At 40.7% G+C, this 26,335-nt stretch overlaps 2 protein-coding genes across 2 annotated transcripts in view; one reads left to right on the forward strand and one right to left on the reverse strand.

Annotated features, from left to right (window-relative positions):
* Positions 1-2,991, forward strand: part of IARS2 (isoleucyl-tRNA synthetase 2, mitochondrial) — a 44,094-nt gene extending 41,103 nt beyond the window's left edge. Inside the window, exons 22-23 of the mRNA XM_027564472.1 lie at positions 1,225-1,369; positions 2,501-2,991. Of these exons, the coding sequence (XP_027420273.1) occupies positions 1,225-1,369; positions 2,501-2,643 (288 nt within the window). The 3' untranslated portion in view covers positions 2,644-2,991. The remainder of the gene's footprint in view (positions 1-1,224; positions 1,370-2,500) is intronic.
* A 240-nt stretch (positions 2,992-3,231) lies between these two features.
* Positions 3,232-26,335, reverse strand: part of RAB3GAP2 (RAB3 GTPase activating non-catalytic protein subunit 2) — a 104,065-nt gene continuing 80,961 nt past the window's right edge. The window contains exons 22-35 of the mRNA XM_027564471.1: positions 25,055-25,160; positions 24,286-24,446; positions 23,033-23,261; positions 21,511-21,684; positions 21,305-21,411; positions 18,760-18,826; positions 15,978-16,048; positions 13,454-13,489; positions 11,927-12,001; positions 11,410-11,628; positions 7,587-7,676; positions 7,167-7,388; positions 6,382-6,540; positions 3,232-6,185 (exon numbers count right to left, since the gene is read on the reverse strand). Coding sequence (XP_027420272.1) covers positions 6,030-6,185; positions 6,382-6,540; positions 7,167-7,388; positions 7,587-7,676; positions 11,410-11,628; positions 11,927-12,001; positions 13,454-13,489; positions 15,978-16,048; positions 18,760-18,826; positions 21,305-21,411; positions 21,511-21,684; positions 23,033-23,261; positions 24,286-24,446; positions 25,055-25,160 — 1,872 coding nt within the window. The 3' untranslated portion in view covers positions 3,232-6,029. The remainder of the gene's footprint in view (positions 6,186-6,381; positions 6,541-7,166; positions 7,389-7,586; positions 7,677-11,409; positions 11,629-11,926; positions 12,002-13,453; positions 13,490-15,977; positions 16,049-18,759; positions 18,827-21,304; positions 21,412-21,510; positions 21,685-23,032; positions 23,262-24,285; positions 24,447-25,054; positions 25,161-26,335) is intronic.

The raw sequence follows: 26,335 nt of genomic DNA on the forward strand, positions 1-26,335 counted from the left end.
CCATTTTTTAAGCCAGGAAGCTGAGGCCTGTTGAGGCTGTGACTCGGCTGAGGCTGCCCAGCCTGGCACTGAGCTTTCCTACTGCATTCTCATGTTGCCTTGGAGTCATTAGTTCTGAGTAGTAAGCTGAAAACAGTACACCTTGCTTGGATCATTGATACTTGAAAAAAAAAATTCAGGATTTAAAAAAACATGAATGTATTTTCCTTAGAAATTATACTAACTGGCTGTCTGATGGAGTCCTGGATCTGTCACTTACTAATGGTGTAAATGCAATCTCTGAATCTCCTATTTTCTCATGAGTTGGTTTTTTTTTTCCCAAGGGATTTTGTATTACTTAGCTCACGCACTTACTTTGAAGATCAGAATTAAAATGAAAAATGTACAAAAGTGCTTATCAGATATCCCAATTCAGTGTGCTTCAGAAGAGTTCTGAGCATTATTCAGGCTGCCACCGTTGGTCTGCACCGCTAAAAGCAGATCCTTGTTGAGATAGCATCTTAACCCCTCTCCTGTAGGAAGCATGATACAGGGATAAAGTGTGGGCTTTGACGCTAACAGACCTCGGCTGGAATTGCAGCGCATCACTTACTGTTTGGGAACCTCCCTGAGCAAGTTTCCTCATTTGTAAAATGGGGATTAAAAAAATGCTGTTGCTGTTTTGTGAGTTACAGGTAATGGGTGGACATTTAGCATCTAGCAAAGTGAAGTGCCTCGAAGGCGGCGATGGCACCCCACTCCAGTACTCTTGCCTGGAAAATCCCATGGATGGAGGAGCCTGGTAGGCTGCAATCCATGGGGTCGCTAAGAGTTGGACATGACTGAGCGACTTCACTTTCACTTTTCACTTTCATGCATTAGAGAAGGAAATGGCAACCCACTCCAGTGTTCTTGCCTGGAGAATCCCAGGGACTGGGGAGCCTGGTGGGCTGCCGTCTATGGGGTCACACAGAGTTGGACACGACTGAAGCAACTTAGTAGTAGTAGTAGTAAAGTGAAGTGCCTGGCATACAGTTGTATTCTCAATGGATACTATTGATCAGGAGTTTTTAGTTAAAAGCTTTCATACTAGTAAGATTTGATTTATATAATAGTATTAGCTCAGGAGGTGATGGTCCCAAGAGTTCCTCACCAAACATAAGAACTTGCAGTGTCTTTTTATAATTGTTGTGGTAACCTTTGTGGTAACAATTTAGATAGTAACTTTCAAATACTTATGCCCAGATGCTACAAGCTGAGGAGACTTCCAGTACCTCTCAGTTGAATGAATTAATGATGGCGTCCCAGACAACTTTGCTTTCTCAGGAACCACGAGGAATAAGTGAGGATGTGACTGAGCTTAAAGGGACATTTCTAATCAATTTAGAAGGTAAGGAGATGAGAATGATAACAAATACCAGATAACAATGGTATGTGGACAACTGAACAATAATTACAGGTCATCTCCAGCTTAAAGGCAGATACACACTTGGTGAGTGCATCTTTCTACAGAAAGTGAAAACAGTGGCCAGGTTTCTGAACCAGCTAAGTGCCCTACCTGGTGATCTTGGGAACACAGGGGTAGGGAGAGGAGGGAAAACGTCATAGTCACCGTATGTGGTCAGTCTGCCTTACCTCAGTTGGCCTGTGTCCTTGTCCTTTGACCAACCCTACCATCCCTCTCATGTTCAATCTACAATTTATTATGCTCACCCCAAATTACAGTATCGTAGCCACTCATAATGAGTCAAGGAAGTTTTATTGAACTCATTCCCACAGTGATATCTTATAAGCAGACCTTTTGTAGGCATTTGTTTGATTTGAGGATCTTTTGTCAACTTACTTCATTCTCATTGATGGAAATGAAAGCTGAGTAACGTTAACAGAACAACATGAGTATATCTTAGGAACAGTGATGCTGTGTATTTCATAGTAGCTTTTAGGCACCAGCAAGAGGTGGGAGACTCATCTATAGCCATCAGTTTAAATTGGAGCCCTGGCAGCACTGATCATGTAGTAGACTCATATTAATCTGCTTTCCAGAATGTTATATTCTCTGTGCACTGACTAGAAAATGATTTATTTTCTGTCTGAGGTCTATTCATTATGGACAAATGTTTGTTTCCTTTTGTCCAAACCAAGAAGTTTAATGTGGGGGCACTGCTCGTTGTCCCTCTAATTTGGCTCTTTTAAAATTCTTAAGAATGTAGCTGGAGAGGAGAGGCAGTGTAATTATCAGAACTGGACACAGATGAAGAGCAAGCAGGCATGCTCTGCCTGAGTAGGTACAGAACTCCCATGACCTGTGGAAAAATCAGCCTCTCAGGGTCTCAGATTCCTCCTCACCAGTCATCAGGTTGTGTGAGCCTACCATCTTGGCTGTTTCTGTACAAATGTGTAAGGGAAGCAGTATTTCCCAAGGCAGGGAGGAAGCTCTGAAAAGGGGGCACCTGGAGAAATACAGAGATGTACAAGTTTAGTGGCCTGTGAGGAATACTCTCCACATGTTTTTCTTCCACAGGTGGCGATATTCGTGAAGAGTCTTCATACAAAGTAATTGTCATGACAACTACGAAGGAAAAATGCCCTCGCTGTTGGAAGTACACGGCTGAGTCATCAGACACACTGTGTCCCCGATGCGCAGAAGTTGTGAAAGGGAAGTAGGACCTCAGTGTGTGTCGACGGCTTTCTGAGCAAGAACCTCCTGACAGGACTGAGTAGGGGTCTAGATGGGTTGTTTACAGTACTGGAGAGAAATCCAAGATTGAGGATGAGTCCAAGTCAGAGCTACAAGTGTTTTTCTGTAACTAGATAAACAATAATGTGTGTATATACGTATGGAAACATATACATTTGCAGGTGGATCCATAATGGACTTAACTCAGAACATAACACTGAAAATGCTTGCCTCTACAAATGTGCTGAGCGGAAAATGTTTTATATTTTATAAACTTTCTTCACTCAGTATTTAAGTTCTATAACGTCTAAAAATAAAGGCACCTGGAAAATTACTGACTGGTGGTGGTACAAAAGTTGTGAATAGCAAGTAAAAAAATGTGTTTTGAACAGCAACAGTGCAGGGGTCTGTCACTTAGGAGATGAAGAGAGTAATTTCATTCTGCCTTAACAGCAAACATCAACCTTTTCAGAACAGCTAGCTCTTTGGGCTGCACATCAGAAAAAGTCACCAAATATGTCTCATATAAGAGGGGAAAAACACATTAATACTATATAAATGTTAAGGAAACAACATGAAAGCTGAAAATTTATTTCACTAATATACATAAGTTCACAACAATGAACAGACACAGAAAATAGCAGTATATACAGAATTTGACTACTTACAATACATTACAATAGATAATATGGAATAAACAATTCCATATAGGATTAAAATCTTTCCAGGGATGGTTAATTCTATTTAGCAGAAATATAACAAATCCATTCCTATCAGGGTGAGGGAGGGCTTTCACTGTTGCTATAGAGTACTTTTAAAAATATCTGCCTAAGTGAAATGAACCACAATAACTGCTAAGAGAACTGATTCCCTGTATGCTTAGTATTATTAAATGAGTTTTCTGTGATTTTAAATTGTAATCATTTTTTTCAAGAAAACTATTTAAATTTAACTGTTTACCTTGACCCTAGTTGAGTTTTTATAACAAAGGTGAAACTCTTTTCTCCACACCTCATTTTTCTTTTTACAAAAGTAGGATGTATTTAGAAGCCTGGTACTATTATTTCTCTCCATCTGCATTTATCCTGTATATTCTAGTTCTACATCTAAACACAACTTGTAATGCAGAAGTTATGATTATTTGAACCCTTTTGACTTCCTTTGCATTTACAACAGAATTGAAGAAGGTACAGAATGCTTACTTAATGATAACAAGGAAACGTATATGAGGATGGGAGTATATCTAAGAAAAAGCTACTCACTGGTAAATCGGCTTTGCACCAATAACTGCAGTAAGTGCAATGCACCTGTTTCAGAAACTGCCTGTTCTGTGTGAAACTTGATTCCGTTCTTTGTGGCTCTTCATGGTTACAGACTGTATACACAGGTATTTGTTTTCCTTTCCTCTACCAGATTTATTTTAAAAGCCCTTAACGAAACAGTAAAATATTTAACTGCTTTTCTTAACCATGCAACTGAGAATTCAATTTTAAAATTCTCTCAATGGCAAATTTTAGGAGTATAAATCTAACTAGAGACTCAGTGATTTGTTATGGTCCTAGGAGCCGTATTCCAGCTTATTAATATATTCTCAATAATCCCAAAATTTGATTGTGTGTCCTATCAGAGTTCAACCAGTGTTATTATCTAAAATGCTTGTTAGATACCCCCCAAAGTGATAATGGAATCAGAGTGAGTAATTTACTCTTTAACAATGCCTGTAATTCCAAGTTTCTCTGACCAGCCTCCAAGGTTCAGAACTACTTTCAGAGTATCTAGACAAGTCACGGAAAGAACTCATCTTGTAGAGTGCGTGTAACAAGTGACTACAGAATGCCTGATACTCAGAAATCACGTGAATGTGTCTGGATGGGGTACCAGCGATCCCAGCAGAGGCTGAGGGGCTGGACCGCCTGGAGGCCTTTTTCAGTGTTACTGCTGCAGAGCGTATGCCTCGGTCAGACACATGGGCCTTCACCCCAAACACTCAAGGCACCTGAAAAATTAATCTCTCACGATTTAAAATGAAACAGTAATTACCAGGTTTTAGACAGTTCTTATTTGAATGTGATCTCTCTGTTAAAAAGAATTTACATTGGGATATTCTCAGACATCAGACTTTTCCTTTATATTCCTGAAAACAACGCCTCAAATTTGCACAATTGCAAGAGCTGGCTTCTTCCTGAGGAAGTGAAGAAACAAACTTTTGTATCACAACGAGTTGCTACGTGTAACAACTGTGACCCAGGACATGTCAACAATTGCGCTGTATGGCTACATTCCGAAGATTTACCTTGATAAATACTTGGTATTTGTACAGCTCAAAGTACTTTTTTTTACAGAGTTTTGGTTAATTTGGTTTTAATCAACAAATGATTATTCAGCACTTGGACTGCTCTAGGCACTGTAGGGTACAAAATTAGTTGTATTCATCCTCTCAAGCCAGCAGTGAGGTAGGTTTGCTGAGCTGTAGTATCATCACTAAGCATTTTCTATACTGTTCCTAAGAACAGGAAACATGACCAGATCCCAGAAACAGACATTTCTAAACACTTGTAGGAAAAATAAAGTTGGATTTAAATTCTTAGCATCTTTGCCCTTTTTTTAAACATAAGTTTTACAAGATAATACATTTTTACAGTTACCTGATATGGATACAATTTTGAATCTTGGCAAAAAGCAAATCTTAACTTGCATTATAATTAATTTTGCTGGGTTAGATTGCATCTCAGATTCTGTTTTGGCAAGTGCAACAGGTTAAGGGTTCTACTTAGTGTCCATTCTGATGAATATGATGGTTTTGAACCCATTATTCCTCCTCTGATGGCACCAGCATAACCTCCTCTGGGAAAGAAGCCTGTCAGCATCCAGAACTCCAGGGGGCAGTCCCCCAGGATGGGATTAAGCATGATAACAAAAGCATTTTCCCAACATTTATTAAAACAGAGTGAGACAGTTCTCTCATTTTACTGATGGGGACTACACATGAACACATTTAAATTTAATTACAATAACATTTTGAGTACGAAATATAGACTCTTATAAGAACATAATCTGTAAATTATAACCAGTTTTAAATAGCAAATTTGGACAATAAAGCTACTTAAGTGCTTAAATCAAAAATAAACAGGAAAACAGCTTCAAGAGAAATTGATAGTATAACTGATACCTGTTTATATTTTATTGTCAGTATTAACCAAAGGTGGAATTTAGCCAAGACTGCACTTTTTAAAAGTAATGTGTATTTTTATTTACTTTACAAAAGAAAAAAACATACTTCCTCCGTAAAATTCCAGATCTTATTGTGTAAAATAACCATGCACTAGTTCATATTAGAGTCACACAATTTGAGACTGTTTGTAGGAGATAAGTGTCATAAAGGAGGAAGAGATATGGCTTCCACAGCTTCAGTGAGGTGTAAGGCTAAACTATACTGCCCGTGGTTTTCTGGTAAAAGCTCAATGACTTTATTTACTAGTTTAGCTGTTGTTGCAATGGGCACTTCTGTGTTTTGAAGATCCTGGGGGTTCTGCAAATGGAACACAAAAATAACCCATCAGTTACATACAACCAAGTAATTGCTACTTAAGAGTTAGCAGGAGAGTAATTTCCCAATAAAAATGCTTTTGTTCAGAATTAAGAAAATCCCATTTTTCTCCACTATTAAAAATGCATAAGAGAAAGCCTCCAGTGGCTTGTCTGCCTCCCTCATGCCCAGCACTCACCATGGCCTTCAGCCAGGTGCACAGCGTGGGGGGCAGCCTGGCGAGCAGCTCCAGCCCCTCCCTCGTCTGTGTGCGGAGCACGGCGTGCGCCAGCCGCTGCCCGATCAACACCAGCAGCTGGGAGGCCAGGACCTCTTTGTCCTGAACCTGGAGGATGGCCTGCAGGGAGGAGCGTGGACAAACGTACGGACTTCATGTTACTTCTGCCTCTGGCAAGGGTCCCAGTTTTCTGAGTGGCTGGCTCCTTCCTGTCCTTGGGGCTCAGCTCAGAAGTCACCCCTGATCATCCTATTCTACTGCTTATTCACATGATCTTAGTGATTTTCTTCACAGCATTTACAGCTCAATCCAGAATTGAGCGTGCTTCTCAGCTCCCTTAAGTAGACTGCATTTGGAGGAAGGCACCCTGTCTGTTTACTGCTCTGTCCCTCTGCATAAAACAGGTCTGGCATACTGCATGAGTTATACTAAACACTGACCACAAACAGGAATTTGATTAGTTTCTATTAAAAAAATTTTTTTTGGCCAAGCTGTGCAGCATCCGGGATCTTAGTTCCCTGACCAGGGATTGAACACAGGCCCTCAGCAATCAAAGCGCAGATCCTAACCACACTGGACGACCAGGGAATTCCCTAGTTACTTATTTTAATCCTGTTCTACTATTGTGCCTAGGAGTTGTAACAAAGGAAGGGAAAACAAGCTTTACTGGCAACTTTACTGATTCTTTACCCCAACTGCCAGTTTTACAACTTGAGCCCAGAGGACACTCATAGGCTGTTTGTTACCTCCTCTCCTAGGTGGTCAGCTCCGTAGTTGTAGAGTTCCCCCACATAATGCCTCCTGACAACATCTTCATTGACTTGAAGGTGATGGGCCAGGTCCACAGCCAGCACTGGCCAGTCCTGGTCTTTATCAAAAGGGGCGGTTGCTGCCTCTTCTGTGGAGTCTCTGTCTTTTGCAACTGTGTGTCGGGCCTGGACAGCTGCACTGACGACTTTCAGTAAGAACTTGAAGGTGGAGAAACAGATACAGCAAAATCTTGTTAGTATTTTCATTAAAAAATATGCAATTCCAAGTAACTTGGCTTTTCTGTCATTTAGAGTAGTTTTTCCATTATATTTAGTTATCAAAAAATGATACAATTTAAAGAGAAACTAGTTCTCAAAAATACCTTAGAGCTGGTCATCCCAATAGCTGTAATTTACCTGTTGTCGTACAGAAATAAAATTTGGATCCATTTCCCCACTAGGTAATAACTGAATTGAAGTTAAGTCTTTGAAAAATGCATTTTTCCCCTAAAGAAAAAGAAAAGACCAAGAAAATTGATAAGTATGGGCTGTTATGGGGGGGAGGGGGTATAAAGAATAACTCACATACCCATGGCCAATTCAGGTTGATGTACAGCAAAAACCATCACAATACTGTAAAGTAATTATCCTCCAATTTAAAAAATTAAAAAGAACTCATGATTTGACTTTGTCTTTGAACACAACACTTCAGAATTCTGTTCTTTTGATTTTCGTAAGCATTATGGTGAAAGCAGCCTTAAGGGTGAACCCCAGGGGTGCCCTCCTCTCGGTACCCAGGCCTTGTGTAATTCCACTCCCCTGATGTGGGGCTGGTGAGCAGGGTTAGGCAGAGAGGACAGCCTGACACTTTGAAGATCAGGTGACACAGGGCTGTGGCTTCTGCCCTAGAAGCTCCTGTTCACTCTCACTTGCTCTGAGGGCAGCCACCTGGGAGCTGCGCTGTGCAGTGGCCCACGTGAGGAGAACTGAGTCCCGCCAACCTCATGGAAGCCTGTGAGTGCATTTTGATCCCCGCTCTGGTGGAGTCCTGGCTGACACACCAACCGCAGACAAGAGAGACCTTGAGCCAAAGCCGCCTACACTAGGGGAACACGGATCGGGACTCACAAAAAAGACACGTTTGCTGTTTTCAGCCACTGAGTTTGGGGATCATTTGTATGTAATGGGGCTTCCCTGGTGGCTCAGGTGGTAAAGAATCTGCCTGTTAAGTAATAATCGGTAACTAATATATGTATAGATGTGTGAATTGGACTGTGAAGGAAGCTAAGCACCAAAGAACTGATGCTTTTGAACTGTGGTGTTGAAGACTCTTGAGAGTCCCTTGGACTGCAAGGAGATCCAACCAGTCCATTCTGAAGGAGATCAGCCCTGGGATTTCTTTGGAAGGAATGATGCTAAAGCTGAAACTTCAGTACTTTGGCCACCTCATGCGAAGAGCTGACTCTTTGGAAAAGACTCTGATGCTGGGAGGGATTGGGGGCAGGAGGAGAAGGGGACGCCAGAGGATGAGATGGCTGGATGGCATCACCAACTCGATGGACGTGAGTTTGAGTGAATTCCGGGAGATAGTGATGGACAGGGAGGCCTGGCGTGCTGCAATTCATGGGGTCACAAAGAGTCAGACACGACTGAGCAACTGAACTGAACTGAATACATCGTAGGTATTTGAATCCTCTTAAAAATACTTGTTGAACTGTTTAAAAGCACCTGTTTAAGAAAATAGAGCCAAAAAGGAATATCAGAAAATACGGTTTAGAAGTTCTCAAGAAGGAAAAGCTCTTTGCAAGAGCAAAGAGCACTGGCCTGTAAGTTGTAAGATCTGGGCTCCAAGCCCACTCCTTGCACCCAGGTCATCTTGAACAAAGGATTCCACCATTCTAGGGTGCTATTCTTTCAGGTCATGCCAGATATTGCCTAAGGTACTTTCTAGACCTAACCTGTGATTACAGGTCATCTGGAGGGACTGCCAAGAAGCCATTCATCCTTTGGTGATAGAACATGCCAGACTTCTGAGGGCAACCTGCTCCCTCTGAACATCACCTTTTGAGAGTTTTCCCATGCACTCACTCACAGTCTGTAGTTTCTACCTGGAGGTCTTAGATATCGGGGTCTGTTCTACAGAAGGGCCTCCGGGATGGGCAGTATGTGTGCCTTTATTATTTACTATGTTCCAGACACTGTTGAGCACTTGGTGTTGAGTATGTCATTTAACCCTAAGGACAACCAGGAGTCATGACTCTCAGGCTAGGAGAACTGAAACAACTCTACCAGTAAATGCAAAGGTGGGAGGGGCTCTGTGTCACCTGCCACAGCACACTGCTTTGGTACCTGCACGTGAGTCACACAGCTGCCCCAGGCCACTCAAGCACAATCTGGGCTGGGACTAGCATCACCACCATGCCTGTCCAATGCTGGATGTGGTCTCGTTTTGAGAAGTCCCTTTTTGAGGGGAGTACTGAGCTAGACACTTTATTTTTATTTATTTATTTTTTTAAATCAAATTTTAAAGTACTTGTTAGAAATGAATTTCTTAAAATACACTATTTCTGCTTATATTTATTCTCAAACTCATCATGTCCAGAACCCTTCTAAATGGGCTTCCTTTAAATGGCATGTCCAGTCCCCCAAACTTGATATTGGGTTGAATTTTCATCCCCTCTCCTTCACCCTGCACTAGTCTGTCATAAGGTGGCTTATTCCTCAAAATCCCTCCATGATCTTTATTATTTTTTCCCAGGCCACATGGTCACCAACTCCTGATTCCCACTGGCTTCTCCAAGAGGCTTGATTTCCTTGACTGCCACTGGCTTCTCTACTCACCACCTGCCCCATCCCTTCTGCAGACCTCTGTCACATAACTTCTCTTTATCATCTCCTTAATTATGAATGTACCAAATATTTATCGGGTTCCTATTATGTACCTGGCACGGCACACAGACATGGGGACATGGCCAAGAGGTGGTCAGTTCAGGAAATGTAGACAAAGACTCTGAAGGGGAGGTGACACTTAAGTGATAAGTGAGTAACAAACAGGAACTGACCGCATGGAACAGCTGGCTGTGAAAATGGAACAATACAACAAGACAAGAGGTGAGAAAAATGCCTGCCTTCTCCTAGGGGTGGAAGTGGTGAGCAGTGGCTAGAGCATGGGGTGTGAGGAATGGACAAGCGGGAGGAGAGGTAAGTCAAGGGGCGGGAAAGCCGCCTTCTTGGGCTCCACATTTCCACGCGGCAGGAAATAGTAATAACATGGTTAGTAACAGTAGTTGTAACAGTAACAGCAGGTCTCTGCTCTCCCCCTGCACTCATTGCTCCCCACAGGGACAGTGCCTTTGGGAGGAGGAACTGAGCCCCGGCAGCACCCTGCTTTCCCCCTTCTTGAGGGGGGCAGTCCTGCTGCAGGGGCTCCTGTCCTCTGCTCCCAGCACCAGGAGCCCGAGGGGTCTCCAGCGGTGGTCTGGCTGCAGAGTGAGACCAGCACTATGGACACAAGCCCGGGTGGAGAAGCCAGGCAAGGCTGTGTCTTATGTCCCAGCATGAATCTAGTATGACTGAATCTTAGTTTGGGAAGGAAGGTCTGGCAGCAGGGACTATGGAGGGAAGCTGGAGACTGCTGGACCAGCCTAGGGGAGACGATGAGGCCTGAGCCTGGGCCACAGTGATGGAGAAGGATGGGCAAGAGGGGATGCAAGGAAGAACCGACGATGAGCTCACGGTGGCTCTGGGACCCGAGGAAGGGGACTGAGCTAGATGTTTCCCAGGCTACTAGTTTCTGCCACATCACAGATGGTGACATCACTCACCAACTGACCAAGCCAGTGAACTTGGGGGAACAGCAAGTGTAGGTCAAGGGTGGGTAGGGGCGGGGATAGATATTTCAGGAAGGAGGTATGTGCAGCCCACCACACAGGCCGATAGAGGCATTCAGGAGAAACACATGCCCCAAATCCTGGGGACAGGTCAGGCCTGAACACACACAAGAGGGAGAAAAATAACTTATTGAAGATGAATGACGGGTAGAGACGGCTGAGAGGGCCGAACCCCGGGACACCCATATTTCAGGTAAGTCAGAACAGGGAGCCTGACAAAGAATAGAGGACCAAGACCCCCACAGCAAATAATCCTATACAAGACACAAAAGACCAAGTGACTTCTCTCTGATAAGACAGTTCTGCTAGACCCTCAGCTCCAAGAGGATCCCAAGTGCTCTCCGAATTACCTTACTGTCAAAAAGAGAGAGTGGCTTCACGGTCTTGAGAGAGAACCTCATGACAGCGTAGAGGATGGCGCCCAGGACAGAATGGTGCACCACCAGCGGGTAGTGGATGTGCTTCTGATCCAGGGCCAGCTCCACGATGGAGACCGGGCCTTCCACAGTCAGCCAGGCGTCCTCCGTGTCCAAGACGGGCACCTGCATTTCATCCCGGCTGACGTCTGCCTGGGTGTTTTGAGAAGGGAGAGCTATGTTCAGAATCGGAGAAATGACAGTTTGCCAATATCTTAATGAGCTTCTTACCAGCAGCAAAGTAGAAACCCGTATTTTTCCCCATCCCTCAAGTTATAATTAAAAAAAAAATACTAATAAGATACGTCACTATTTTTTAGGCTTACGTCAAAACTTCGAAGAGAATAAACAAAAAACAAGCTCTTTTTATATAGTTCTTTCTGAAGTCCAATGAGTTTCAAAATACTTGATATCTTAGAGACAGTTCAGCATAAAAACACCACCCTTCTACCTCCATTAAAGTCTGAAGAAGATCCCAGCAGCAGCCGAGGAAGGAAGTCACTGCTGTGTCGCTCATCCCCACATCCTGTTTGTGAGAAGGGACATCATTAGCTCCAGCAGGAAAACTGGTAGGTTGTAATCAGAAGAATAAATAGAACATATGCATCTAGTTAACTGCCTTTCCCCACTGAACAGACAGGTAAGAACTGAAAGTCAAGGCACTCGCACATTTTAATCTCTCTGTGTAGAGTCAGCAGATTTTAAAATCTGGCTTTTAAAAAACATGGTTCTGCTCTCAATTTTTAAAAACTAAGTATCTTTCTGTATTGGAAAGAGGCGGTGTTGTCAGTCAGCCACAGATGGCTTGCGTCTGGCTTGCTTAGGCATCTGCTGGCCAAACAATCATGGTGTGTGTGTGTGCAAGAGTACACAAGACAGGCCAACCTGGAAAGTTCCAGGACAATAGCCTGATCTGGTTTCAGAGCATCTTTCAGGAACTGAACCCTCTGAACTAAAGTAAGATCCCCTAGCTGGTGAAGTAAACACCAGACTGATGGTGTGGGCAATGGATCTTTCCTGAAGGGGCCTGTCCAAGGGGCCACTGTGCTCACATGAGGTCTTCTTAAAACCAACAGCCACAAATCCCTGACATCCCTAAGTAATTCATCCTTAAGGAATACAGCATGTGTGTATGTGTGTATTTACACACATATTAACAGTAGTCACAGAGCCACACTCAAGAGCATACAGACAAATTCTTCAACGATGGAGATTTTTCAGGACTAAGGGCCTATATAAAGGCTGGATTCCTGTGTCCTAGTATTTCTTAAAATATCTGTGATAATATTTCAAAGTTTTGAGCAACACTAGCTGGAAAATCCTATGGATGGAGGAGCCTGGTAGGCTGCAGTCCATGGGGTCGCTAAGAGTTGGATACGACTGAGCGACTTCCCTTTCACTTTTCACTATCATGACTGGAGGAGGAAATGGCAACCCACTCCAGTGTTCTTGCCTGGAGAATCCCAGGGATGGTGGAGCCTGGTCTATGGGGTCGCACAGAGTCGGACATGACTGAAGCGACTTAGCAGCAGCAGCATTACTAATCACTGACCTCAAATATAAACCCCTGTATCCATGGGTAGAAACATCATTTAAGACTGTTTGTACAACAGCTATTACATAAAGGTAGATAAAGTTCACTACTCATATGAATCCACTTCAATTATAAATTTCTAATTTGAAAGACAGCAAAAATATGCAATTTTTTTTTTGTGGACCTCCTGTCCACAGTCCAAAGTTGAAGACATCTTGGCAAACTTAGTTTAAACATACTATTTGATGATGTGGAAAGGTAAATTAAAATTGACCATAGGTCATAACCAGTTTCCTTATTAATACAGTGTTCTCTTTCCATTTTTCTTATCTCTCACTACATCATCAAAATGGTAAAAGGCAAAGTTCACCCCCACAGTTAATAAGGTACTATATAAAGTGCAGAATTAACAACTATTCATCTAGTTAAGGAAGATTCACTTACCCTTCGGCATAATCTATCCTTTGGTGCTTTTCCAACCTAAGACAAGAGGACACAAAATGCTGCATTTAATTAGAAATTTAAATCAAAAGGCATTAAACTATGGTATAGAAAGTAAAAAGTAACCAAATTTTAAAAATATACATGCAGCTATAAGTAAATGCAGTACTAGTGTCATCAATTAAATGTTGGTTGTACTAATTTGTAGCATAAAACAATTAATTTTGTGGTGGAACTTAAAAAAATACATATTATGAAAATACATTACACTGGGCTCACAAATCATTCTTTTCAAAAATACTTATTTTTGAACTATTAAATAAGAAAACCCCCAAAGATCAGGTTCCCAATTTCCATAATCAAACTGTGTTGCCTTAAAACCTATTTAGAACCAAACTGAAGGTTACGAATAAGGAGCAGCTAAAAATTCCGCTTGTTCATAATGATACACAGTACTTTTAAAAGGTCAGAAGGAATAACCATCTATAGCAGACAGAAGCTATATTACTGGCTCAGAAAAATCAGCTGATGTTCTTATTCCATAAGTAATTCCTAAGATCCTACTGTACACTTTATACGGGGTAGTAAGTGGAAGATAAAGTTCTGCCCTTCAAGAATATTACGTGACAAGAAAATTCACAGGAAACAGAAAGTGAAAGGACAAAGGCCTCTTCACCTCATCACCTCTCACTGTGATTACTTCAACAGCCTTCAAAACAACCACGTTCAGCCCACCCCAATTGCAACATACTTCATCCTGCTGCCCAAATCATCTTTTAAGATGCAAATCTGATCATATCATTCTTCTGCTTAAAACTGCTCCAAGTCTCCAAGATAAAAATAACAGCTACCGTTCAGTGTGCCCTCCCCGACTGTGCCAGGCCCTCTGCTAAACAGCTGACATACACTAGAAAACCCCAGATCCATAGCCCACAGAGGAGGTTCTCCATGGTCCACTTCCTGCTCCTGTCTCTAGCCTGACCTTCAACCAATCAAAGCTACTTGCAGCTCTCCGAATCTGACACGCTGTCTCCCATCTCCAGGGCTTTTTGTGTAAACATTTTATTCTCACCCTTCTTTTTACTGATTCATACGTATATTCATCCTCCAAAATCAGCCCAGAAGCCTCCCCTTGTCACTCACGTTCCTCTTCTGAGTTCTAAAAGCACCCTATTGCCTGTTTACCATCTTTCCGATGGTGGGTTGAGGGCGGGCTGTGACTTTATTCTCTGCAACCACAGAACCTGGCACCGTCCTTGGCACAGAAGAGATACTCATAATAAATATCTATTGAATGAATGATTATAAACTCTCTGCTTCCTGGTTTAGGGCTGCTAAACCCAACTCAAGTTGTGAGGGTGAGATGGGACAGTTGGGGTAGAATGCTGAACATCTGCACAGCTTAACACATGGAAAAGGCTTTGCATTATGTCTCTCAAGACGGTGGTCAGAGTTGTGAAACAGAGCAACAGTACACAGGCCAAAAGGAGTGAGTTTCAAGAAATAAGCAGGTAAATGGGCAAGGAAGATGAGCACACAGGGAAGAACAGTTAGATTTAACTAAAAAAAAAAAAGTTACCAGTGATGTCAAAGTATTTTCTACAGAAGTCGTGGCCTATAGTGGGGTCTGAGCCGTAGTGCTCTTTATGGTTTAGGAATGTCTGTCACTGTACATTTAATAGCATATGCTGTCATTATGGTGGTAGCTCTCCCAACATGCACTTAGCTGCTGCTGGAGTAACCGACATTCTCCACTGGCCTGCGAGGTGCGCTGCCGCTCAGCTTGAGGCCCAGAGGCAACGCCAGCAGCTTCTCTCCCACTGGCTGAGTTACAGGCTTACCTTTTATATCTGTTCCCAAATCTACCTATGCTGGTTGTACATATTGTAAGTCTGTAATTTAATTAAATAACTAATAAAATATGAATGAGGAAAACAAGGGAGTTCTTTACATGAATACTGTGCAGACTGCTTTAAAAAGATTTATGGAAGACAGTAGCTCACTCCAAGGTCTACTGGATTAGATATAGAGAAACAACTATAAAGAGTAGGGGACAAATTACAAAAATCCTAAGATTTTATACTCAGATGGCATCATTGTTTTAAAGAGACAGGATTTAGAAATTACAGGCAATATATCATGGGTGAGGTTAATGTAGAAAAACTTCAGTAAAACTGCAATCAACCCTATTTAGAGAAAATATCTTGGCCCTACATCCCATGATCAATGAGAAATTGCGTGTTTATATGTTTTAATTTAAAATACAAATCCATGCTTGAATTCACCACTGGTCCTAATCACCTGGGTTAAGAGGCTTTTACAGGATATTGCTCTCTTTCAAGGATTTGGGCTCTTCAAGTCACCAAAATGCCAGGACAACTGAGCATAAATAAAATGCAGTTATCAAATTAAAAAAATAGTCTAACAAGGCCTAATGTAAATAATCTTTCTTATATCAGCCAATTATTAATGGAGCCAAATAAACAAGAAGTCATTATAGGAAACTTCAAATTTAAAATGACCTTACCTTATCCATCAAGTACGTAGCAGCAGAAAACCTTTTGACTAAGAATGTGTTCCACATCATCAGCGCAATGCCTGGATAGCAAGTGAAGTAAAGAAGAAGAATGCTTATATGTCTCCTCTCTCACCATACACAGCAAACTGTTTTCTTCATTAAGTTTATAAAACTACCTGTGTTATTTAGATATCACTTCTTATATCTTATATAATATTTATAAAATTAATAAAAACCTTTATCATCTATAAAAATCAGAACTGGGCTGTGTGAGAGGCTATCCAAATGGCCAATAAGCATAAGAAAAGACGGCGTCATTAGTTATAAGAGAAACAGAGATTAGAACTACACAGAGATATCATTACATGACCAACAGAAAGGCTAAAATTTTTTAATATGACAACACCAAGTGTGGATGAGGATGTGGAAACAGTGGGGCTGCTCACACACTGCTGGTGGGATCACCACCTGGAAAAACCCCTTGGAAAACTGCCTGGCCCATATCTACCTAAGCTACGTATGCCTACCGTGTGACCCAGCAAGTCCTCTGCAGAAACAATCACAAAAATATGTACAAGAGAGTCAACAGCCAAACACTGGAAACAACCCTAAAGGATTTTTCTTATATGTAACCACTAAATAAAGCAATATACAAAAAAAGTATTAAAAAGCAAAACAAAATACAAAAAAAAAATATTTAAAAAGAACTCAACCAAACAAAAAATCTGGGCTTTACATGTCCATAAACAATAAACTGTGGCACTGATACTAGAATTTCTGCAATAGCTGTCAGTTAGGCAGCATAAACATGACATTTCACATATTGCCTTATTACCCACAAAGCTGCTTCTGTAACTAGGAGTGAGGTTATGCAGAAGCCAGGAAACTTACTCAATGTACAAATTGGGTAAAGTGTGTTTTTCTTTTTTAATTGAAGTAAAGTTAATTTATAATGCTGTGTTAGTTTCAAGTGTACAACAGTGATTCAGATATATATACACACACACATACACATCTATGTGTATATACACAAACACACACCCCACTCATATTTATATATATATATTCTTTTCCCTTACAGGATATTTCAAAATATTGAGTATAGTTCCTTGCGCTATACAGGAGGTCCTTGTTGGTTATCTATTTTGTATGTAGTAGTGTGGTAGTGTGTTAATCCCAAACTCCGAATTTATTCCTCCCGTGACAAACTGGGTAAAATTCTAACTTGAATACCAGCCTGTGATCAATGGTAACTTAATTTTATCAGTAAGGATAAATCCTCTAGAGACCTTATTTTCCAAATGAGCCACTTTAAATCCTTTTTCCACCCTTGGAAGAAAGTTAAGAGTAAAGAGATGAATATACAAAATAAATTATAAGTTCTTATCAAGTAAAACAAGAATTTTAGAATTTCTGCAATTTGACCCCATATCACCTGCAAGAAGGTGTTACAGAAGAAGAAATAAACAGCTTCTCTACAATGTATCACAGAGACAAAAAGGTGATTATCTCCCCTTATCTGGACCCAAATCCAGTTTCACCACTTAGTACCTTACTAACTTCCTATCTTAGTATCTCACTAGTTCATTACTGAGTTCCTTGATTAATTCTTACAGGGAAACTCTTCTATTAAATGCAGCCAGCAATCTGGTGACCATTTTTCTACAATAATTTGTAACATTTTTTTCAAGAAGACAACAGCAATCCCCGTGGTAAAGAAGCCAATGGAGAATGCTCATGTTCATTAAAAGAAGCACAAGATGGGAGGGATAGATTTGGAGACTGGGATTTGGCAGACACAAACTACTACATATAAAATAGGTGAACAACAAGGTCCTACTGCACAGCATAGGGAACTATATTTAATATCCTATAACAAACCATAGTGGAAAAGAATATGAAAAAGAACATATATATACATGTGTATGTGTGTGTATAACTGAATCACTTTGCTGCAGACCAGAAACTAACAGTATGGTAAATCAACTCTACTTCAATAAAACATTTTTTGAAAAGACAATATTGATGCATTTATTTTGTAAACAAATGAAATAAACTTAGATTATCAATAAATAAAAGAAAAAGAAGCAGCACAAAGTAATTTCTAGGATACAGTATTATTAGGCTTTGGCTACCCTAACTTTTTCATCAGGACTTACAGTTCTGAGCAGCCCATTCCTCGTTCCTTATCTACCCGTGAACTAGAGGGGGAATTAATAATTCATGCATAATATTCTCCTCACTACAGCTAGCAACAGTCATCAGCTCGGGAAACTGATGGGTGGGGAGAGATGGTGATAATTACCACCAGCCCCCATCTCCTTTCTGGACAGCATTTTTCAAGCAATTAAAACAGCTGGTACTGTGTATGCAGCCACACACAGTAACGTGTTAGGTGGTAGGACCTACTTTATTTTTATCAAATAAAAATTTACCAGGATGTGAATTTAAAGAGATTTGGCTCTGTGAGGAAGGGGATGGGATAGTTAGGGAGTTTGGGATGGACATGTACACACTGCTATATTTAAAATGGATAACCAACAAGGACCTACTGTATAGCACAGGGAATTCTGCTCAATGCTATGTGGCAGTCTGGATGGGAGGGGAATTTGGAGGAGAAGGGATACATGTATATGTATGGCTGAGTCCCTTCCTGGTTCACCTAAAACCATCACAACACTGTTTGTTACCTGGCTATACCCCAATACAAAATAAAAAACATTATTTAAAAAAAAAAGAGATTTGGCTCTTTTGAAAGAAACAGTTACATTTTAAACACCTATTTACTTACCATTCTGAATATGGGCATTAAGAATATGCTTCAAGTGTTCTATTGACCTAACAAAAAATCGTGCTTCCTTGCATAGAGGAAGCAAGAAGAGAGAAAGAAGAGGTATTATTCAATAGTTGCTTCAAATATAAATGGAGACTTCTTACATACATTTCTACATAAACCCAAGAATGTTACAAGAACATGGAATTATTATATAAGAAGAAATTCTGCATAAGATAATGTTAATGGTCTCCCTTACAGTATCTATATAATGACTGATTCCCGGACATCTGGATTCAAAATTTACTGTGGTCTGTACATCACAGCAATGCTCTCTCCAATAAATAGTTGAATTTCACACAAATGTAAAAACAATAGGTTTATTTTCTTTGTAAATATCATTAATTAATTCTTCAACAACTATTTATTGAGCAACTACTATGCACCAGGCTGCTAAAGGCAGCAGACACACTGTAATGAACAAAACAGACCCAAATCCTTGCCCTCACTGAGGTTACGTTCTAGTGACAGAACTAGATGATAAGTACGGTAAGTAAATTATAGAGGATGTTTATAAAGGATGTTAGTGCTAAGTGCCAAGGAGAAAATATTAAAGCAGTGAAGGGAAATAGGAAATATAAGAGGGAATGCTGAACATTCAACTCTTTTTAATCAAGGCAGTTTAAAATTGTGGCCTGTACATTATTAAACATAGCAACTTTGCTAATGTGTGTCAAAAGTTCCCCAAAGGTAACTTCAATTGTTTTGAACCTAGTAAAACTGTGTGTGTAAAATGATGAAACTGGGATAGGGGTTGTTGGATGGGGCAAGGAGATAAATATTTAACAGGAAAAAAACAAACAAGAAAAATGACTATTGATTTTAAATGTAAATAATTATAATAAATGACAACGGCAACACAAATCAAAATGTCAGGCACCATGTGTGTATTTTCTTTAAGCTGCTGCAACTCTTCGAGATGCTACTGTTACGGTCCTCATCTACTTAAGGAGAAAATTGAGAACAAAAGGCTCAGAAACATTCCCAAAGGTCACACAGCCAGGAGCCATGGGGCTGAACAGTGTCTATTATGTAAAGTGCCTTTGGTTTAGAAATGACCTCTGTAGGACAAAGATTTTTAACTTAAATATCGTTTTCTTAAACCTGAATCTGGAACTAATTCACTCAGATTTTAGAAAGTATCGTGCCTTTGTTCTAGTCCTAAGGTTCTTATATGGGACAAAGAGTTCTTATAAGGTTCTTATAATGGGACAAAAGTGTCCCATTTAAGGAAGAGACTAAACTTGCTCCCGTTTAGGCTGTGGGGAGGTCAACTGAAGAGTGATGAGAGGGGCATTTTTTGGTCAAAGTTTAATTGATCAAAGAACATTACTTTGTTTAAAGCACTTATTTTTAAAATGTCTTTATTTAAAATGAAAGTGATTACATGTTCAAGACAACACTGTTTTATTTAGAGCAAGGAAAAATATCATTATCATTAGTATGCATGCTTATGTGTTGAGCTGCTTCAGTCACGTTTCTGTGACTTCACGGACTGTAGCCCACCAGGCTCCTCTGCCCATGGGATTATCTAGGCAAGAATACTGGAGTAGGGTGCCAGGATCTCCTCGAGGGGATCTTCCCCACCAAGAGATCGAATGCATCTCTTATGTCTCCTGCCTTGGCAGGCGCGTTCTTTACCACTAGCGCCACCTGGGAAGCTCCTATCATTAGTATTTTAGTGTGAATTACTTAATCAGTGAGATTTTTCTTCAATGCAACCTGATACAAGGATGATAAAGGAAAGAATTTTGATTGAGGTTAATTTACCAAAGAACTAAGGAGGCCTATGCTCTGAGAACTGTACAGCCAAGAGAAATATACAGCAGGCATTTTCGCATCTTATTTTATCCAGGTGTCAATCCTGAACAGTGGCACCATCATTAAAAAAGGGTGGGAAGAGAAAAACCAGATTCAAGAGATTCAGTGACTGGCCCAAACCCAGACACCTGTGTGGAGCCCTCAAGTCCAGGCCTCCTGTCTCCAGGCCTGGACGGCCTCTTGCTGCTTCCAGATTGAGAATGTCTGGGAGGGAAGACTGCTGGAAGGGGCAGAAAGTGATGCCCAAGCAGACAATCAGGCTGGCATCAGGATCTTTACTCTGGATTTGATCATGATGACTACAGTGTGAAGAACTGTGTATAGGTTGATGCTATCTTACATAGAAATTCCAAAGGAAATAAAAGATGCTCATGGCAACTTATTAAGAATAGGATAGAACACACTGGTGTTGAACACAGAGAAATCTACTAGGCTTGAATCCTGGCCTGACCACTGTAAGCAGTGTACTTACAATCTGGGCAAGGAACCTGACTTCTCTGAGGCTGTTTTCTCTTCTCTAGAGTGGGAATAATGATGACACTGACACTTCATAGGTTTACCGTGAGGATTATATATGAAAAAGGCCTTGTATAGCTCCTAGCATGGAGACATTCCAAAGGGGAAAAGTCAAGTGCTATAAGCAAAGGGAACAGTCCCATGGAAGAGGTAACGAGAGTCGTACCTCCGGGTCTTTATTCCACTGCACGACGTACTCCCAGCAGCAGTGTGCGTGCAGCACGTCCAGCTCGAGGCTGCAAGGGAACTGCTTGTAGGCCAAGTGCAGCAGGTCTGAAAGTTAGAGACAGCAATGTATTACTCCTGCCTGAGGGAGAGCTCCAGCTGCCTTCTTCATGCTGGATTTCCTGTTTACCTATGTTTATGTCTTACCTGGAATGGCTCCCAAGTCCATCTCCACCTCTGACACCTCAAATAAACCTCGGTTAATACCTTCTCTGGGTTCATCTGGGTTTTCTGCATCTCTTCCTTTATTAGCCAGTTTTAGCACTTCAGGGCTGAAGTCCTGTTTAAATATCCACTTGGCTACACTGTCTGCAATGCCACCTACAGTTTGGAGACAAGAAAGAAAATGAACACTGGCAGCATTTGCCAAAAGGAGCCCACAGAGTGCAGGATCTCAATGTCCTCACAAAGACCTAAGTGCCACATTGGGTTAAGCCTGAAGTGACCCCAAAGCCATGAGATTTATAGCAGTGTCACCACGTACCACTCACCATGTGAAGGCGAGTGGGATACTGGATCTCTAAAGGCATCTTTACACTCTTGTAACATATTAGCTAAATATTAATGTCTATACACAATACCTTCAACGTCCACAAATTCAAACTGCATTTTACCAGGCACAGATGAAGGCATGAATACATCTTTAAAATGCTTTCATTTAAACACAAGTGAAAACAAACTCATTAGCATGCTACTTGTGTCAAGCCTTCTTAGGGCAAAATACTATTTTTAATAGTCAAGAACTTGCCTCTCGAATATTTGAGGGCAAAATTTAGCCATAGTTAATTAATGGCATGATGCTGTACCATGTTTCAGTCACCAACATAGTCCAGAAAGTTATAAATCATAAAAAGCATTCACGATGAAGAGTCCTGCCTACTACCTAAAACAAATACAAGCTTCTGTAATGTATTAAAACTTTTCCTCTCAGTATTTCTTCCGTAAACCTTTTTAACAACAAGAATACAAAATCATGATTATCAGCGGAAATAAATGAGACCAGTGTGCCAGGTGATCTAATTTCTTATGCTTGGCTTCTAAATCATTTGATAATTCCCATTCCAGGATCAAGTCCTGATCCTACTGCTCAAGTTAATATTAAAATGGTGTTCCTACAGTTTCACCAGGTGGCAGAACAGAGGATAGTTTGAGTTTACAATTTGGAAATCTTCACAAATCTTATACAGAATGAAAAGACGAGTTAACTAAATTAAAACCATAAATGCCATATTAAATCCAGAAATAGTCATTCTAGTATCAAACGTCTGACAGAGATGCTGGTAATAAGGAGAGAAGTATGTCATTATAAATCCAATATTTTAAGATATTTGTGGTCCTACAAGATGTTTAAGCACAGGAATCCAATGACTTTGGAATAGTAGAAAGTGATGCATTGAAAATGAGGTATAAAGTTCCATAGATATTAGGAGGAAGAAGAGAAAATCCGCAGTTAGTAGGTCATGAGAGGCTTCCTGGAGGAGGCAGCATTTGAGATGGGCCTTGGAAGTTGATAAGAGGTAGGTGGTGGGTTATTTATTTACTTTTAAAATCTGAGTATATTTTTCTTTCAGTCATTTCTATTTAAAACAAAACAAAACAAAGCCCCAGAAAGCTCATACCATAAAAATATAGATATATGGCTACAAATGCACAAATAACTTCAGGTTACCTTTTCCTCCTTCTAACAGCTTTTTCACAGAAAGCTTCGGGAGCGGCTCAGCCTGAAGTGAAGACACTTTGGAGGTCCGGGTGTTCGTTTTGCTGTGAAGCAGAGTCTGAAGCAGGAGACAGTCCTCCAGCTGTTTCAGGAGGAGTTTCCAGTATTCCGTGTCAAGAGAAAGGGCCTCCCAGGAATCAGTGAGGGCTTCCGAGTCAGTTCCTGAAACTGTTTGGGAAAACTAATAGAAAACACCCAGTTGATACTCTGGCTAAGAGTCTGGATCAACATTAACTTGAATGAACTTTTAACATGAAAGCCAACTGATCATCAGGATACATCACAAAGCGATATACAGATGTTGGCACACAAACATTACTACTTGGCTGGATGGAACATGAGGGTGAGGAGTAGACTGGAGACTTAGGGGCAATGCTGATGGAGTTCAGACATTTATGAAGAGACCTGTAGTGAGGCCCATGATTCAACCGACATGCACTGCAAAGGTTTCAGGCCCATCCCTGCAAGTTCCCAAATACTGACGGTTCTTCAGAATGTACAAGCCAACATAAAAAATGTATCTTAAATTTCTCTCTCTCCATTATTAGAAACATCATAAACCAGTCATAATGAATTTAGCCCCAAACTACTGAGACTGACAATGTTGAGTGAATCTCTACAGACCTATTTAAGTATCCTATCCAATTCAATGCAACATCCCCCTAGAAAAAATTTTTTGATTCACCACGAGATACGAGGGCATTAGTCTTGTCTTAATAAATTTTAGTCTTCAAGAGATGGGGAAAAGCCACAAAGTAAAAGGTCTACTGGAAGCTATCATCTGAGTCACTCAACACTACGTGCCAAAACCACCCTTGTTTCTAAAAGAGGGATATAAATGCAATTGTAGAAATTAAGAGCTGAAAGAAATCTGAGAAATAATGCTGTCTAACCCTGAGCCTTTTGAATGAGGACCTGCCTTCTAAAGGCACTCACCACAGACCACCAGCTGTGAACACTAGGTCTCTGCCCTGACTCCAGTGCTTCTCCCCTTACGCTATGTGGAGACTAGGTTCAAGGATGCATGTCATCTGAATAAACAACTAAAGAACCACTCATCTCCAAGAGACAGACAAGATCCTGCTGGACACATATCTCAAATCCTAGATGTTCCACACACTGACGACAATGCAGCCCAGAAGGGGAAAGCGGTCGGGAGCCTGCTGGAGGGGAGCCCCCCTAGAGCCACCCCCCTGCCCACTCACTTTCTTCTCGGTCAAGCTGTTGGATATCTGGGCAGCGACAGCATGCCCGACGTGCGCAGACAACAGCGCAGCCCCGTTGTTCTCGGACTGAATACAGACCGTGCGCATCTGCTGCCACCAAGGGGACACTGACTGGGAATCCCAGGTCTCTTCGATGGCCACTACAGGCAAATGGCAAAAAAAGAAACTCTTAGCTTGGCAAATTTTCCTTTTTAACCTTTGATGTTAAATATAATGTTAAAACCAAGTTTCCCATCGATGTATGTGTGTATTTTTGAATGAACTGGAAAAAGAAGTCTTTATTTTATTCAGAACACTTACATTCCATGCTCTTAGGCATCTTGCTCTGAATCGATTGTAAATCTCTGTTTGGAATACTTTCATCACTGATGAAAACTACTACTGAATGTTTTAATACAACAGATTATTGTTCTCATCATGCCAAAAATAGTAAGAAAAATATTACCTTCAACCACAGACCACTCAATTCACCTCACTGAACTCAGAAAACACACTGTTCGCTATCATTTTTGATGTTGATGCAAAATGTAAATTAAATTTTCATAAAGCACACTTTGAATGTATTAAGAGTTTTCTATGACTACATAAAGGATTCTCTCTAGTGAAATGTTTTGTACCTTCTAGTCTCCTTTTGTTACAAGGAAGTATACTCCCTCCCTGTTTTTGTGGAATTTCAATACTGAACGTTGTTTCTGGGAGTGGAGACCACACTCCCGAGGAGCCAAACCTCAGCGTCCACAGTGCTCACCTTTCATCTTGCTCAGGAGGTACAGCATCGTATGGAGACAGCAGACAGACTGCGGTTTGTCCAAAATATCTTTTTCCTTAGAAAGCCAAACACTCAGGAGCAGAGACTGAAATCAGATTTAAATCTTTATTGTAAAAAAAATATTTACCATAAACAAAATCTTGTACAATTTTAGACCATATGTGTATTCATGAGTGGTTCAGCCTTTCTGGTTGGGAGGTAAGTGCTTGCTTGTTACATGATGTAGTGTGAGGAGAACAAGGAACAAGGTAGCTTGTCTACCTTAAGAGATTCCTTATCTGTTGGGGATCAAAATCTCCCCATTTCCACCACTTCTTTAGGTTCAATACTACCCTTCAGTGCAAGCTTCTATTAAAGAACAAATCAGCAGAGAGGGTACTGACAGTGAGCATGGATCACAGAAGGCTGGCCACAGGTTATGACAGGAGGGCCTGGAGCTGTGGCTCTAGCCCTGGCCTTGGTCATGCAAAGAAACCGGGGACTTGGCAGTGGTTGGTGAGTACGTAATACTATCAAACTCCAATCTTCAAGTCACTGAGTCATGACAAACAGATTTTAAAAGCACTTAAATCAACAGAGTGATTTTTTAAAAATGAGCATATCTACTTAAAATTTTTAAAATTTGGGTTCATAAAATCTGTACACAGATAATTCTGGGCTAATGAAAACTTGAAAGGCATAGTGTCACATCTGTTAAGTGCTGGTGTGTGTGAAAGGTTTTGATTGCCTATAATTCTGCAATGTCTTTATGTTAAAAAAAAAAGCTCTAATAAAATGAAAGGCTGACTACCAGTTTAAACACATTAGTATATACAATTTTCAAAATTAAGAAGAGTAGGAAGCTGAAGGAGAAGTGTGTGAAGGAAATTAACTCAGGAGAATGACCTAAGGCAGATAAGTACCCGACAAGCGTATCTTCCCATTCGACAACAACAACCTCTTGGGGCAGGGCTGACTACTGGGGTTTTACAAATGATAAGTAGAAAAAATAACTTACTTACTAACTTAGAACTAAAGTTTGAACTTAGATCTGCCTGATTGTACAAATATAAAAATATACACACACACTTTCTCCTATTTCTCCCCTTTTTGGTTTAACTTGTCTTTTAACCCTTTCACATCTCTCCCTTGATTAGCCTCCTTTATACTTCATCCTATCCATACACCTTTTCATTTTTTTAAAACTGGGTATGTCCTTTCATATTTGCCCTCATATCATAAGACAATGACAGTATTAACAACAATCAATGCTAATGGTTA

This window comes from Bos indicus x Bos taurus, chromosome 16, assembly GCF_003369695.1.
Source record: "Bos indicus x Bos taurus breed Angus x Brahman F1 hybrid chromosome 16, Bos_hybrid_MaternalHap_v2.0, whole genome shotgun sequence".
Classification (NCBI taxonomy): Eukaryota; Metazoa; Chordata; class Mammalia; order Artiodactyla; family Bovidae; genus Bos; species Bos indicus x Bos taurus.